At 42.8% G+C, this 17,094-nt stretch overlaps 1 protein-coding gene across 4 annotated transcripts; it reads left to right on the top strand.

Moving 5' to 3' along the window:
* Positions 1 to 2,364: 2,364 nt before the first annotated feature.
* On the top strand, positions 2,365 to 14,242 carry LOC111261055 (phosphatidylserine synthase 1). Of its 4 annotated transcripts, none has more exons than XM_022834273.2 (3): positions 2,365 to 2,915; positions 10,121 to 10,457; positions 11,453 to 14,242. In XM_022834273.2, exons 2-3 carry the CDS (start codon positions 10,272 to 10,274, stop codon positions 12,704 to 12,706), a joined length of 1,440 nt encoding a protein of 479 aa, XP_022690008.1. In that variant the 5' UTR covers positions 2,365 to 2,915; positions 10,121 to 10,271; the 3' UTR covers positions 12,707 to 14,242. The 4 variants fall into 4 exon arrangements, with proteins under 4 accessions (XP_022690008.1, XP_022690006.1, XP_022690007.1 ...); XM_022834271.2 differs by having other exon boundaries at positions 8,643 to 10,457; XM_022834272.2 differs by having other exon boundaries at positions 2,365 to 2,963.
* Positions 14,243 to 17,094: the final 2,852 nt, after the last annotated feature.

Below are 17,094 nucleotides of genomic sequence, written 5' to 3'. Positions count from 1 at the left end.
CCGGCGACAGCGACAAACAGACGGAAGAGTTTTCGCTCGCTCTTGGAAAATCAAAATGATGGATGACGAAAAAAAGTGACAAACTGTTGATGGAGAGGAAAGGATGGAGAGAAAGGGTGATTTCCAGCCGTTGATTCATCTTTGCCATAACAGGTTTATACTGGCAACGTAAACGGAGTTGCTAGAATATCCATTGCACAGCACTGTCGTTCCCCAGTCTCCAATGGGCGTTATCCTGGGCGTTTGCGAAAAGTCCGCCTCACGGCTCTATACTGGCCGTCTACGATGAATGAACGGAACGGGACGGGCTGGATGCAGTGTCCTACGCCAGGCGGAAATAGTAGTATCCAGGTTAGTCAAAGTAAATGAAAGTGGTAGCAAGCAGTGACAAGCGATATCTAGCAAACGTTATGGACTGAAGTATCACAAAGCGCAATTATTTCACGAGCGGGCAGATGATACCTTATATTTCCTTTTGTCCCCGACCAAGAACAAGGTAGTTTGTTTAACTTGCTGAGCAAGCTACCCATTTCCACGGCAAATAATGATAAATCTTTCGAGCGAGCAACGCTCGGCGTGCCGAGACTGTGAGACTGGTGGGTGTAACTGACTGACTTCAGCGGTACAACTAGACTATCTATGGTTAGGTTTGTTGAGGTATATTCTTGCCGTTGCCTAATTCCCTGTTATTTCTTAGTCTAAAAAACCTCGTGTGTTACGTCCGGTATCGCCGTTAGACACCCCATCAGGCGACTAGCTTGCAGCACAAAATGAATTGTATCTATGCCTAAAAAGCCCAGCCAAACAAATTCTTATTCGGTTAGGAAGTAGGCAACTATCAACCTGCTCCAAATAGACGGCGACAAAGACATGTACAGCATACATTTGGCAGCCGATTGTACGCAGTCATGGCACTTCGTGGATCTCCAATCCATACTGCAGGAGGCTTCTTTCCTCAGCGTAATCAAATAAGGCCCATCTACTTTTCGTACTACTATATGTAGCATAATACTTCTAGTAGTGGTACTAAGAATTCTTTATAAGAATGTGATTATGTGTAGTAATAGAGGTCTCTAGTATCTGTTTACGGTGTAACGTTCCTAGCAGTTCGAGCGCCATGACAAGGCGTAATAGGAACTCTTTCATGAACCTCTTAGCCTTATAAGGCTCAGCAATAGTATTTCGGCCAATATTGGCAACAGTCAAGAATGAAAAATAGCTAACGCAAAGGCCGAAGCAGCGGCTGCATTCAAATCGGTAATGTTTGGAGACATCTCGTTTTTTCGTTACAAACAACAATAAAAGGAAACTAAACCATCGTTTTGGTGGCTGCTGTTCTCCAGGAGTAGAAGAAGTAGTGTTGATGTGGCGCTGCCAGAAACTAATGTTTCGTTGGAAATCCTTAGAGGAGTTTCCCTCTTGATCAATACTTCTACGAAGAAAGCACCGTTTCTACTGCTGCTTCCGCTGCTGGAAAATCGGTGAGTCGTCGAGTCAAAAAGAAACCGGTAAACCGCTTGTAAACGAGATTGTCGACGAGTAGGCGGCAGGCCCAGACTAGAAAAGTAGATTCCAACATAAAGCGCAAGCGGACAACAGAAAAGAGAGCTCTGACCAGGACAGGGAAAAACCAGCAGCCGGCTGACTTAAATCGGCCTCAGTAAACTGAATATTCAGTGCCCCTTAAACTGAAGCTGAGCTCTTCTGTCGCTTCATACTCTTCAACTACAGTGAAATGCTTGTGTGCGGGTTGGACAGTCAGCTGATTTCCATTGTCACCGTGGCCACTGTTGCCGACGTAAAAGAATAACGTCCTTAGTTGTGGCTGCTATCGCTGACTTTCAGCTTCACTGCTTCTTGGCCATACTTCCTAGCTGTTGCTGCTGCTGTCGCTGTGATTACGGCTGAGGCGGTGGCCGTTCATCGTGGTGCTATCTCGTCTTCATGGACGTCTCGTACACTCGCATCTGTACAGCGGGAACAGACAAAGCTGCAAGACTCAGTACGAATCCGACTGAATCGGTCGGCTAGTTAGCTGTTCATCCCTTAGTCCCGCCCGCCATTGTGTTGGCTTGGTGGCTAGCTCATTCAGCCTGGCGTTGCTCTGCTTTCATCAGTGTAGTCTTTCGTTAGTACATAGTACAGTAGCAGACCCGTTTCACCCCCTCCGCCCATTTGAACAGTTAGACCGACACTCCACTACCTTGGTGGACAGATGCCCCAATAACACATACTTCCATTGCCGTTATGCTGTACTGCTGCACAATGCTGCCCTCCTCCACGGCCGCTCTCGCGCCCCTTCAACCGCGTGGCTGCTCCCCCTTTGCGGAGGTCTCGGTCTCCCACCACAACCACCGTCACCGCTGCAACCGGGCTACCGAACAGAGAGGCGTTCTGTTAGACTACAAATGCCACTATATCGGAGACATGGAATGAGCACCTAGCTATTGATGAGTGTGCTGATTTTACCAAGATTCTTCAGGCCGGAAAACGACAACGTCCGTCGCCACTTGGAGATGCTGCCGGTCACTGATAGACGGTGGCGGTCATTCGACGTTATACCAGCAAAAAGCAGGCAAAAGGCAAGATGCTAGTCAACGTCTTGCCATTAGTGGCACCGCATAGCTAGCTACCATCACTGGTTGCTAGTGTTGACGTGAGTTGTGAATTGAGGTCGGTGATCGAAACGTCCAGGCCTGTGTGAGCACTGAGTTAGTGGTATTTCACGAAGCTGCTGAGGGCCATAGATTGCCCCTTCCACTCGTATGGTGCCTACACTCTTGAGGAATTACATTTAGTAGTGTCGTTGCCAATTACGTTTGCATGGACGTTTTGTTGTTGTGTTTTCTACAGACATTCAACGTACAAGAACCGCCAGTGTAGGAGGCCCAAAAGGATGCAAACGTTCTTTGACGGTGTGCCCTTAAACGATATTCCACAACACACACAGAATATAGAAATAGGTATTTGATCTTTTCACCATGTGTTATTTAGTATGAGCTGTGACATTTGACTATGCGGCCGATCAAGGCAAAGGTGGTTAGCCATGAGAGCTACTATGTATGGCAACACTAGCCAGTGAGCGAAGCTCTAAGTGCAGTGAGAACGCGCAAGGTCTATACACCCAGCCACTACCTCATTGGATTCGTCACTCATTCCATTTCATAGCTTATCTACGCATTACTCCCAAGTGGGACACAGGCCCACTCACACTTCTGTACTACTCAGGTTGAAGGTTGGCAAAATGATGTCACGGTCGTAATTTTTGTTACAGTTTATAGCTACGGTAGCTAACTTTGGACGTGACGTTAAAGTAACGGAATCGTAGTAGTCGGAGTAGTAGCGAAATTGGGAAAATTCCTCAGAAAAAATCGGCTCCAGGTGATCAAAGAGACAAGCAACAACTCCCTACAAGTACTAGTTAGGAATAAACCTATTCAATTAGAAAAACTCTAAAGTAACATGCGTTAGTGTAACCAATAGATAAAACTATTCAATCCGTACCTAAACTATCTAATATTCAATTAAGATGTATTAACTAGTAGTGTTACAAAAAAGAGAAAAGTATAGGATATGAGTTAAGAGAACATTTTTCTCTTAAAGGAGAAGAAATATCCTAGCTGAAATGGTTGATAGCTATGTACCGCTGTAAACGTTTTTTAAAAAAAAAAAGACGTTTTTCGAGGCAATTAGTTTTGATTAGAGTTTATGAGAAATTGCTGGTCTGGGTCTTGACGCAGCAGTTAGCAACAGGGTTTGCATTTGAGGCATGTGGGCGGTGTCAGCACTTGTCAGAATAGGCCGATTGGGCATATCGTGGTGATTTGACAAAAAAAAGGATTCTGATTTGTAAGTGAAAAAAAGAAACTTCATGAAACTCGGATATATTAAAGAAGTATGAAGAAGGCGGCGAAAAGACCAGGAAATTTCGGAATTTGTACATGTGACGTAGTTTTGCCGAATTCAAAAGTCACTTAGTTTCCAAGCTGTGACCAATGTTCTACGATAAGTAAAAAGAGGTATGAACAGGAAAAAAAATATAAGCTTAAGTATTTATAAATACATATTTAGGCTTCAGAGAAATGAACCAGAAATGTAGGCTGAAACGAAAATAAACATTTTACATAGATATTTAGGTCGACGACTAATATAGGGTTGTGTACCGTTGCCTGAACAAAAATGCGGGGCAGTTAGAAGTGATCGAAGATGTCTAAGCAGAATCGCTACTCTTTTAGTAATACTAACTTCAAATCTAAGAGAGTGGTAAAGAAAACTGATTAGCCAAAGTGGCATCATTTGCAACAGGCCGCTTTCTAATTTTCGGCTGCACTGACACGTTTTCTGAGAGACTCTGTATATAAATGCAGCGAAAATAAAGCAGTCTTTATTTTCCATAAATAAAAAAAGGTCCGCATAACATAGACAACAATAAGAACAAAAAGTTCTGAGAGGTTGTAAAGCGGCAGATGAGTCTCTGAAATGTTCACTCAGATGAACCCTTACGTCATAAATTAGTCATAAACATATCCTCGGAGCATTGCAGACAGGATATCAGCTGTATCAAAACTTTACGCACATTGAGAAATACCCAACCATCACAGTGACGCTGACAATGTACATTTTGAGCACTGCTCCAGAAAGCAAGTAACATCCGAATCAAGTAACTTTTGCCAAACTCAAAAGAACAGGAAGATAAGAGTAGAATTCAAGACGAAGTTGAAGAACTGGACTGTTTTTTTGGAAATTTAGCCTTGTCCTTCTGAAAATATCAACAATCTACAGACGAAAAGGAAAAAATTACGAGTGATATTTTTGGGAACTATGAGAAAATACACGGTGAATTTAATGACTTTTAGGTAGAGAGTTAAATTACATCAGCTGCCTTAGTTGTTCCTTCGGGATCGAGTTTACAGCTGCCACGAAGTAACACAATTAGGACTAGACCTATGTATAAAAGGACAAAGGGGTGAGATAGCCGGAAGGTAAGTATAAGGGTTGGGGGTTGCGTTAGGATCTACGGGATTTGCATCACTTAGCAAGCGGAAGACAGTAAGCAAACGAAATACGAACCAATGTTAGTAAATTGTCTAAGGCGGCGCTAGGTATCTCATTTATAAAAAAACGGAGTGTATTATTATCTATTTTTAAGTGTCTTACTTAACTAATCGATGCGGACAACGAAAGAAAGGTCGTCGAAAAAAAGTTGCGGAGGGATTAATTTCCAATCAATATCATTTGTCCGGTACGGTTATGCGGCTAACAACGTTTAAACCCAACGACAATACACCGCTATAGGGCGGCATTACCTAGGAGTATCGGGTCGTGTACATTCCACTGACTCTATTATAAATATAAAGTACGCTCGAAATGACTCTTACCATTTTTCATAAGGCTAACCCGTGCCCGATACGATTTTATAGTATGAAACACATCAAATCTTGCCCTGTGACCGCGATGTGCTCGAACTTGCGCTATATAATTGCTCGAAAGAAGTCATACGGTTTGGATAGCGAAAGAATTGTGAAAATGCTAACTCACTTTAACCACCCCCCATATGTTAATGAGCAGCCCTGCTGTATCTTCGGTCCACTAAATCTGGCCATCAAGGAAGTCTACGCCATAGAAGCTACTGCGACGTCGCTCTCCTTCGTCCAGCTGGATAAGCAATTCAGCGATGTTCGTTTGCGAGGACGACCGGTTACTCACCATACCCATAGTGAACGTTGTATAACTCTTTGGTATAGACAACATTGTAACCGAATATACGGTATACGTCTACCAGCCAAGAGCATTACAACTTCCCGTCAACAGGCAGCAGCAATAGCAATAAAGCTCCCTCTTTTTAACCGCTAAAGCTCTGTCACACTTCTGCTGTACGCTTTTAATAATACACTTCCACAACTCCTAGCTTGGTAAACGATTCATGGCTTTCTTACAATGTAAGATCCCTTTGTCGAATCAGTTCGGAGAGGAAATATGATTGGACGCGTGGCATTGTAGCATAGCTGGAGCCGAATTTCGTATGTCGAATATTGTCCTGACCCATACCTCGCGCTAAATCTCTTGCCCTTACGGGATTGACAAATAGCAAGATTAGAGAGCATCCCAGTTCAGTGTATTTGTACAATTTTACCAAAATCTTGACCGTTTTTCAAGCAGAGTGCCATTGGCAATCTGGCCGATGGTAACCATTGCAGGATAATGTTGTTAGCCTTATTTTTACTTGACTGTAGTACACACCCTAGACAGACTTGCTTACCAAGAGATTTTTCGAGAGAAGAGAAGTTTCCAGCTACATATATGGGTAACAGAACGGGTTACACTAACTATATCCCTGAGTATATCTAATCCAGCTTGGGCCAGTAAATTGAACTAAAATGGTCGTGACAAGGCATAATACATATGTAAGGCAAATAACTCATCCATCGTGGCAGTAACGCGCTTCTCAGATTTTCCCACGATGGCCGACGAAGCCGAGAACCATCTCAGACCAACACGCACCGTTCTCCTCGCTAATTGAAAATCTGCCAAAAATTGGTGTCAATCATGCATCAGTGTATGCATTGGATTGTTCCGTCGGATGCAACAGCAATATATTATCACTACGCTTCCCAGGAGCAAATGCCCATCCATGCGTTCTACAGGAAGTGTAGCAAAAATGTTGTTATCGTATCTGTAGTTTTCATGTGCCGCAGTCTCTTTGAGCTTGGATGAATCCAAGGCTTACTACATGATACGAAACGGTCTGATATCGTTCCGTGTCTCACTTACATCCATGGCGGTACTCATACCACAAGACTTTTATTTCTGCTACTGACCGAAGTACGTCTACCTACGAAGGCAGTGTGATCGTTTGGCTTTCGTAAAGTACAATTTCGTCAGTTAAACTTTCCGGAACACGCTTTGCGGACTACGTCAAATATAACGTGACAAGTGGATTTGACAGCGGTCATAGCGTATTTAAAGCAGCTTCTCAACATGCGTCTTCTTAACCCGTAGCTCTCCTTCCTTCCTTGTCGCCGTGTTCTGTTCCCTCCTGCGTATGTGCCTAACGGGCGAGTGATATTTGCTTCAGCGATTTTCAGTCATAGCTATCCACTGAGCTAGATATACGCGTCAGTGCCTATGCGCGTGCACCTATAGTAACAACTATATGATTAAAGTGCATACAGACATACGTGTGCGGATACAAACATCACCGCAAACAAGAGACCGAGCACCTTTAGTCATCGCATAAATAAGTAGTTGCACTAATCGAGACTGGGTAGATACCAATAGAATTATCTTACCGGGTTAGCACGCTCACAGCAACTAATTGTCCTTTAATCCAAGTGAGTAGTGGATCCTTACAAAATGGTCCGTGCGTTACACGTGATACAGAACAAATCGACGAAATGACGCTAGAACTTGCTGCGCCACTATAAACTGTTATTGCTCAATGCACCAGCGTACAGAAGTACTGACGGCAAGATATTGACCTATCTCGTGCGCCTCACTTCCTTTCTTCCCCCACTCATTGGTTCTTCACTCTCTCTCTATATATATATAAAAAAAAAAAAAAAGCAACACAGCATCATCAGCGAGTGATGGTATCACCTTTGTGACATTTTATCAGAAGAGTAACCTCAGATGATAGTCGTGGCCTACAATAGAGCAATTAGGTCATCCCGACTAAGCTTGCTCAGGCTGCTGATGGCAAAAAGTGGCGCCGTCACTTTTGAGCACTACGTTTCTGACACTTCCCAGTTGTAGGTAACGTGTGCAAACGTTGTGTTCCCTTAATTAGTACCTAGCCCAGCCAAGCGATAACACTCAATATATCCAACCGGCTTGCTTGCTGCTAGAAATCCCCTGCTGCTGGCGTCACTCATGCCCCTTGACGAAGATGGTTCGGGGCTCGCCCCCAGATGATGGACATCGACTTATCGGCCTTGACTTTTCTTCACGCTCTGTTCACAGCTGTCGTTTACGTAACTAGCTCACGTAGAGCCATTTTTACACGGGAAATGAAGGTAGACTCTTTGTGGCTAATGGGAAGGTGGGTCGCTGCCGCCACCATCGTCGTGGATGTTGTCCGACTCAAGCTCATCTGTATCACCTACTTCGTTTTCTAAAGGACACCTTGGAAATCAATTAACAAGCCACTGCTATAAAGAAAAATACATTCCGAGACCTGTGCAGTCCAACTCTCTGTTTTTCTCTCATACAGACACATGGTACAGAAAAAGCCCTCACGTCTCCAGAAAAACAGGAAAGACGAATAAATTGGTAGCGTTCCCTACAACTGCTAACTACTTAGTTGCAGTTTGCCGAGATCTAAATTAGCTTATAGCAGCTAAGTATGAGTACATATGTTTTATGTAAGAAATTCAATTCATCCAATTTCGCGCTCGAGTATTCGACCACGAAAATAACCAGGTTGAGTATTGGCTTAGTCTGTAACTATTTTACCCAATCTATAGAAATGTAGGTTCAAACTATCCAACAGATTTTATTCGACCGTTTCGTGTAAAGTATAGATTAATAATTAACATTCAGGCAGACGTAACCATATTCTATGTAAATACATGCTTTTCCAGAATCCTCTGATCTCCACTCATTCACTTGTCACTTTCTTGTAACTCGCGCCTCTGTCCTGTTAGTAGGTGCTTTGCGACATCGTCGGATGCGGCCACGACAGACATCCATGGGTCTTATGACGAGGGTCGTTAGGACTAACTTGTTTGAAACGTGCTCAAACGAACGTGCGCCTGACCTTTTGCGTCTACTGGAATATTTATCACACGCAGCTAGACACGGCAGGAAAGTGGCTGATAATAGAAAAAGAATCGAGGTGGAATCATGTTGTTTAGTATACGTGGGGGAGCATCCTGCTGGCCTTGCCGTCGTCGTTTTCGTCTGAGAACAAGGACTAAAATTTTTCGCTACTCGAGGTATCTGAAGACGCTTTGTTCTAGGCTGATAATAGCAAGAGGTGACTTTCGGTTATTGGCGCACACCAACACACATGCGCATAAAAACAGATAGATACGCACGCTTACGGGTACTGTTCGTCGCTAGCTGACAGGCAGTCTTAGTCAGTCAGTTCATCTCTGCATCTTTGAATCTGCGATCCTTGATGGTCTCTGACATTTGAGTTTTTCGGCAGCAGAGAGCTCATAACAGCACTAGTATCTATCGTATGTAAATGATGGCAAATGTTGCATTCAAACTGTACACAAGAGTGCCGCCGCACTGACGAAGTAACTTGTCGAGTAAATTTATGACTATTGAGACGACGTTGGCCTCTCGCTCGTACTCTATTTTTGAGCCACAACCTTTTCTAGCCTATTTGCTGCTCGCTGCGTGCTGCGCAAATCGTAATAAGCTGACCGATACAAAAAAGTTTCGACTTTTACGTCCGATACTGCTGTTTAATTACTTGGCCATTCTATTCGGTTGCAGCGAGTTTGCAGAGCGCCGAGTTTGTTTAACACTAGGTCACGGAATGTCTCCGTGTACTCAGTACCGATTCAATGGCAGTCTACTATGGCGGCATGGAGCGACGAAGGCTTGCGTGTTGGATCGAGAACGCCGCTGGCGCTATGGCTGCTACATAAGCCACTCGGCGAATGTCGAAACTCGACGGACGACGCTCCGAGAGCGGCTTTGCTATCGTCGAGAGCGTTATTACAGCTGCCACATACAAGGCGGTACCTTTAGGCAAAAGTCTTCACCGTTAAATATTAAGAAAACACTTTCTCCCCTTTTTATTTTGACGTCCTTTCGAATTAGGCTAGAGGTACGCCTAGCCTCTGCCGTCGGTTGTTTTATCAATGGTAAACGTGTGTCCCTGAATGATGGAGAAGCCTCATCAGCGTGTGGGACTATATGGTGGTTAATAACGCTAGTATTTACGTACATTTTGTCCAAAAGTATCAAATGATAACAGAAACAGTGTTATAGGTTATTTGTATCTGCCTATATCATGATGCGTACACAAGCGATGCGGCAATTAGAACGATATGCGAACGTCCGGCCTCTAACAGCAGTTTGATTTCTGTCTCTGTGCTATCTTTGTTTTAATGCCTGTGGTGCGTTATTGTATTTTCGTGGTGCATTTTCTGCGTCGAATATGTAGAACCGGACATTTTGCCGTCTTAGCAGGACTGGATTGTAGGTGACGAGGGCCACCTGGATCGGATCGGCATCGCACGGCCTATTCTCTCAACTGCTTTGATTTTTAAAGCGGTCTCAATCCCCAGGGGGTGACAGCGCTAAGCATAGCCAAGATGGGTTCCTGCACACGGCAGCTGGATTTCCGCACGGACTGTATTCTTACGCCTAACTCGAAGCGCTGCGAGTCCCGTCGAAAGCTCAGCGTGCTGTCTCGTCTATCGATGCTTCATTCGAAGAAGCAGGTGGCCAATGCAGTAGCTTGTCTCGGCTTCGTCTGTCTTATGCTCTATATTGTGCAGGTGGGTACTGCGATATGCGACACATTTGTGTCCGGTCATTGGTAGGACTGAGGTGATACGAATCGGATGGGAAAGGCTAGTTATCACCATTTTTTTCTTATTATTATCTTTGGTTTGCTCAAGACAGCAAGGGAATCGCGTTGCTACCGGCGTTGCAGTGGCAAAGCCGGACCCAGGAACGAACAATGTATTGTATAATCACGTGTTTCTGCTTCGTTTGCCATATATTATTGTATTATATAGCAGCAAACTGTGACTACACGACACATAATTTCCTTCCGTCCCCACTATTAGATTTAATGGGCAGAGAATTACATAAACACTAGCCAATATTCTAACCATTAAACCAGTCGACCGTAGCTAATAGCTAATAGGGCTAAGTTGTACACGGTCAAAAAAGGTTATATTCCTCCTGGTAGGGGCGCTCTCATAGTCTCGCTGAGTGAAAATTCCTTTCATATTCCCCCATCACGAAGGAGTATGTATACGTATCATACGCATCCCGCTTGCCTCGCTCCCCATCCATTCTATTGCTCAGCCATTGCAACAGAACGAGCGCTTATATCTATTTAGTTGATCTAGTGCAATGTTAGTTGATGCTTATGGAGCTCCTACGCATCGCGTAGAGGAGGGCAAGCGGCAAACATACCGCACGAAAATTGCCCAGCTTGGCTTGTAGACGGTAAGTACCTCTGTCAACTGGACGCCCAATAGACTGCTCGCCTAATTCTTTTGTCTACTGTCCTAGCATACAGTTTCTATACAGCAGCAGTGATAGGTAGGAGTAGATACCCAGAATAAGCGTTTCCAACAGGTGAATCTATTTTTGCGGTCGCCCATATCTAATGCGGCTGCTGTTGCTGCTCTCGTCGGCGTCTCCTCTGCCGTCACGTATACCTGTTTTTATACCACACTCTCTCTCATGTTTGTTTCTGTCTCTACCTCTTTGTCGCTCTCTGTCCTTGTGTGTTTCTATGGCCCTCTTTCCAACACAGGTAGTCATCTCGTTTGTGAAGCACTCATCGGGGACCAGCATGGCCGCGTTGGCCAGTACGCTCACTCTGTCAGTGCTGTTTCTGCCTGAGGATCCATTCTATCCGCCGCTAAAGTACGGCTGGCGGCTGTTTACCGGGTTAGTCATCTTCTGCAATCTGTGTAACTTATACGCCCTCCTTTTCATCCACGACGTTGACACGTACTCACGGACCGTGCGAAGTGTGTTTCCACAGAGCAATCAAGCGGTCAGCTTACGAACCGAGTACGGGGTCAACTGTGACCCCGTTACCTGGCAAAAAATCTACACTCACCTCGACATCTTTGCCGTCGCTCATCTCGTCGGATGCGCCTTTAAAGCGATCATCTTTCGCCAATACGAAATCTTATGGATATACAGCATCGTGTGGGAGATGACCGAGTACTGCTTCGTGCATCTGCTTCCGAATTTCGCAGAGTGCTGGTGGGATCGTATCCTTTTAGATGTTGTCATCTGTAATGGGTTAGGCTATTATATCGGCATGCAATTCTGCAAAATGAATAATTTACATATGTTCGACTGGCACTCGGAAAGGATCAGCCGAAGACTGATAACCTTCTGCTGTGTATCTGGTCAGCGACGTAAGTCGCCAGATGCTATTTTCTACGATAAGGACGATCGAGGCAAGCGAAGAGATCGGATAGAGTATGAATGCCACAAAGCTAAAAAACCATCCAGAGACCTAACATGTCTTATAAGCTCCACGTCCTCGAAGCACATTGGCGTAAGTCCAGCAGCGAACGCAGCTTCGGTGGAGGAGACGGGATCTGCCGGAAGACCAAGCATGGATCTTGCGCTAGCAATCTTTCTCAGCTTATTCGTCGGTCAAATATCAGAGCTAAACACATTCCTGTATAAGCACTTCTTCAATATCTCGCCGCACGCCCACCTAATGGCGGCGAGGACAACGTTGTGCGCTGTGATTCCCATCCCTCTCATCGCCAACCTGTTTGCCATGACGCGGGGTACGCAGACGCTTTTAACGCACTCAAAGTTCGTGTTATTATTGAGTATCACGGATACATTATTCTCAATAAAATTTGGCCTGATGACGTTTCCGTTTTTAGACTTCTTCATGGTTTCGTTATGGGTCTCAGCCATGATCATTTTGACATTCATATGTATCGTTGCCCGCAGCGTTCGAGCAGTGTTCTGTCGCGAAGATTGCAGCTTGTCTGCGAAACAGTCAACAGCGGTTATGTACAAAGTCAAGTAACCGAGTTGTTTTTGATTAGTTTAATAATAATAATAATGGAATAAGTATAAATAAAATAATAATACTATTAATATTACTAGATAAATGAATATAACTGTCGCTGCTATCACTGTTTATCAGGCACCGAGCAGAAAACTGATTAACGACGATATTCTGTAATTCTAGCAATGCCCTTATTACTACTCTAATGAATATATATATATGGATAGAAACCACTAACTTATGGCCGATGAGGCGTGGTCTTCCAAAAGCGACGAACTGGAAGATAAACTGTTGTTTCACTTTACCTGATTCAGTCTAGAAGTATTTGAAGTTATACAGTTTCGGCAACAATATCTAGTCTTGATGAAAAGTCTAAATCGAAAAGTTACGGGTTATCTGCTACCCGACTGTCGCAGTTCCGTGTAATATGGCGCTCCTCTAAATAAAGGTACCTGTATGAAGGATTCGTTGTCGTTCGTCGCCGCTGGACATGGACGTCCCATCGATCCGATCCACGCATCACATAACTACAACTAGAAAAACAATAATAACAACCAATACGGTAATATTCTTGTATTATTGTTGTACGCTTGTAAATATTGCTCTCCGAGAGAGATCCGACTTTAGCAATGATAGTATTCATTTAACGGCATCTTCATTCAACGAAGAAAGGAAGAAAACAAACGAGATGCCGACGAGAACGCGCTCGAGAGATATAAATAGTGAGAAGCGAAACATAAAAGTTTATGAACATAGAAGTAAGAAATACACTATTTTCATCGACCCGCTTCAGAATGTCTAGACTGCTTATGCTAGATAATAACGACAATGCCTATGAAACGACGATACATGAACGATGATGGCGATGGTATAATAATAGAAATAATTATAATTAGCGACACACTGTTTCGCTCAATGAACACGAAAAAAAAATTACCAACAATTTATGGAGAAAACAGATAGAGGTCAGAGCAAATGTGGTATGTCGTTGGGGCAGCAGCCGCACTAGTCCGCGGCGATAATAGGAAAAATGTGCTAATAATAAAAGAAAAACAGAGCAGGCTAACGTTCGTATATGTACGTAAATACTCGTAAATAATTCATAAATATCCATGAAAAACCTGACCCATAAAAGAAGGAACAGAAACGCCTGCGGGGTGGTTACCTATTCTCGCAGGAATCTATCGAAATTGGGGTTAGAAACAAAGGTTGTTGTTATCATTATTATTGTAAAGATACGGCTGGTATTACGATACAAGGACAAGATATGTGAAGTTAGGGCAAATATTGGAACAGCGCATAACAAGAGTAGAACCTGAATCGCCGCCTGTATTGTAATTGTATTAGAAAAACATCGGGAGATGCAACTGGATTTACAGTATACGATCTGCCACGCGTCACTAATGGAAATACCGGCGGCAAATCGAAAAGGAGATGTCATCAAAGTCGCCAAAAATATGTACCCCATTACACAACACCGCCATGAAGAGAAGCGGCGAGAGAGAAAAAAAAAAAAGTTGAATAATAAATGCGACGAATATTTCAAGCCAGCTATACGAGACACTTATTTATAATGCAGCATCAATAATAATACAAAAAGGCTATTAAAAGCTGCGCAGAAATTTAGTAGGACAAGCTTCTAGGTTGTTCTAACGATCAGGAATCATAAAAATGTTGATAATAGAATTGATAGAAACTAAACCCTGAATTGATCCGTGCATTCCAAAAGAGCACGACGTGACTGTCGACGTGGATGGCATTGTTGTTGATGATGATCCGGTTCCGTCGTATACATACAACGACAATATGAGAAAACTTCAACGGCAAGTTCCACATCTAACCTCCCCTAAAACTACAACAAACCCTCTTCGCCTAACCTGATCCCCGCCGACAACGTTGCGTCATATACTGTTTCCATTATTGGCCCCACAATGAACAAAACTGGCAACATGAGCCGAAAAATAGACAGGGAAAACAATTTTTAAAAGCGGAACGGAGTGGTAGTCAAGGTGAGCAGACGACTCAAGGTGCCGCATCTCACAAAAGAGAATCGTTTGCTGCAGTTCAACGACGATATATATATGTAGCAGTGATATAGTATTCGCAGTACTTCTGTAAAGAAAACTGATGAATCAAATCCCTTAAATTTCTTCAGTGTGCCATCTTTCTTGAACATTATCGTATTCGGTTTCAAAGGCAACGTTTAGAATACGGATAGAAGGTCAAGGTATTCATAATTACTATTAACGACAGCTCATAAAACCTATTCAACTTGAGTTTCTCTTTTGCAAACATCGCTTTTTTTTCGCGCTGATGGTTACCCATTGGAGTAGTTGACCCGGGATTGCTATACCTGGACTAGTCCGACAAGCTAGCAGAGCCCAACATCTGGTGCGCGTAGGTGCACGTAAATCGGGTACGGCATAAACATTGGCTCTCCTAATGATCGGAACATCAATTTAGCTATTTTGGCTACGTATGCATTCAGTATACCAGTTAATGGGCGGGAAATAGTCACAGATTAATTTAACCAAATCGTTTAAAGCAAATGTGTCTTGTTATTTCATTTTCTCTTCAATGGCTATATGGTTGCTGAGCGAATTGCTATTCAGTGAAGTAAAACAGGCACTTCAAATAGATTGTAAAAGTTAAGTCAGAGCAAACCTTATTTGTCTGATGTATCAGACAAAGTCGACCTTCTCATTACGTGTCCTGACAACACGAATTATTCGTCAGAATAATAATGGATTACATAGAATAGTGATACATGGTTGACTGGCTTGCGTGCACTGACACCTTGGGATAGACTCTTGTAATATGCCATACTGGATTAGTAAATACACACGGTCAAGCAATGTTGTTGTCCGGAACGTTGTTGAAACACTCAAGATCCTAGTGAGAGGCAATTAGTTACCTGTAGCACGGCTTCTTCTTGCCTTTGTCATGCGCTTCTCGCCTCACAGGGTCTTAGGTCGTCGAAAATCATCAAACAGAAAATACAAAGTATATAGTGTTTATAAATCGTTATTAGAACAGCGCCTAGAATAGTTACATTCTTTTGCAAGGTTAATTTCTTTTAAAAACGACGATGCTGTGTAACTTCATCGATGCCTTCTAACTAGAGCACAATTTGGTTTGGACTACGTCGACCCTTTGAAAGACCCTTCTGGCTTGAAACCAGTGTTCATTTAAGTGCATGATTCTAGCCTAAAAATAGTGGATATCTAACAACATGTTATAAAGTAACGTTCTGCAAGGACGCCATCATTTTTTTAATTTTCGTCTCTCAACTAGTTTTGTGATGATGACAATACGTGATGTTAGCGCGCATTCGCTTTGTTTCTACTGAACTTCAGGGAGTAGGCCCACAACTGAGTGTACTCCATGAGGCAAGATTACCACCAGCAGGCTTCATTTATACCAGTCCTGTACCCAAGGAATTCTGTACTATCGCGTAGGTTTAAGCTGTTAAAATTAATCCAGGTTACCGGATTGATTCAAATTGGACGTGCTAACTGTTCGAAAAGCTACAGCTAATGGAAGATCCATAATTGTCGCCCGTATGTATATCGGGGTTGAGTTTAAGTCTAGCGTAAGCAAGCTTACTCTTTCATGCCACCACGATAACTATAAAAAAATGGACACGTAATTCACCAGTACTTGACTCGCTTTTTTTTTTTCTTATAATTTCAACACCAGGACAAACTTGGCCTTACAAACATTTTTTTAGTATGCAAACATTCTTCAACCTGTCCGACGCTTAAAAAAGTTTTACCAGGTTAATCAAAAAATTATTAGCTGTTTTTGTTTATGGTTTTTTCGCTCCCTCTATTTTTGTTTTGCTGTTTTTATGTTGTTGAAGGTTGCGAAGTTCTATGAAGTCACTGTAGCCTTTGTCAAAATGCGACAATTTCAACATGTGATAAAAAATAAAATAGAAACGGTATTTAAAAACAGATTAAATGATTGTAAATAACAAACAGAAAAAGTAGTTTACCGAAAAAATTGCATAACTTAAACTTTATTATTAGTAAGGAAATTAAAGACAATAAACGCAAGGGGAAATATAGAACATCATAAGCTGACGGTACACAGAAGATACCAAAATAATATCCACTATTATTTTTAGTCACTTTTTCATTTTTTGCTTTTCGGTCAACTTTTTAACATTTTCTAATTAGTTTTGATCGGCTATTGTATATTGTCACTGTTTCTTTTTGAAAACAATATTTATGTGAGACGAAATTTTAAAGCGATTACACTTTAAAACAGAGTTTCTCTACTTCAAATTTCGCAGTACAAAAAAGACGAGTGTGACAGGTTTGAAAACCTTAGAAGAAAGCATCTAATCCACCATTGGTCTTGATGATATAACGCTATGGCTACTAACAAACGAAAGACTAAAA

Source organism: Varroa jacobsoni, unplaced genomic scaffold, assembly GCF_002532875.2.
Source record: "Varroa jacobsoni isolate VJ856 unplaced genomic scaffold, vjacob_1.0 scaffold_516, whole genome shotgun sequence".
In the NCBI taxonomy this organism is placed as follows: domain Eukaryota; kingdom Metazoa; phylum Arthropoda; class Arachnida; order Mesostigmata; family Varroidae; genus Varroa; species Varroa jacobsoni.
Note: the sequence above shows the minus strand (reverse complement) of the source record. Positions and strands in the feature narration are given on the sequence as shown.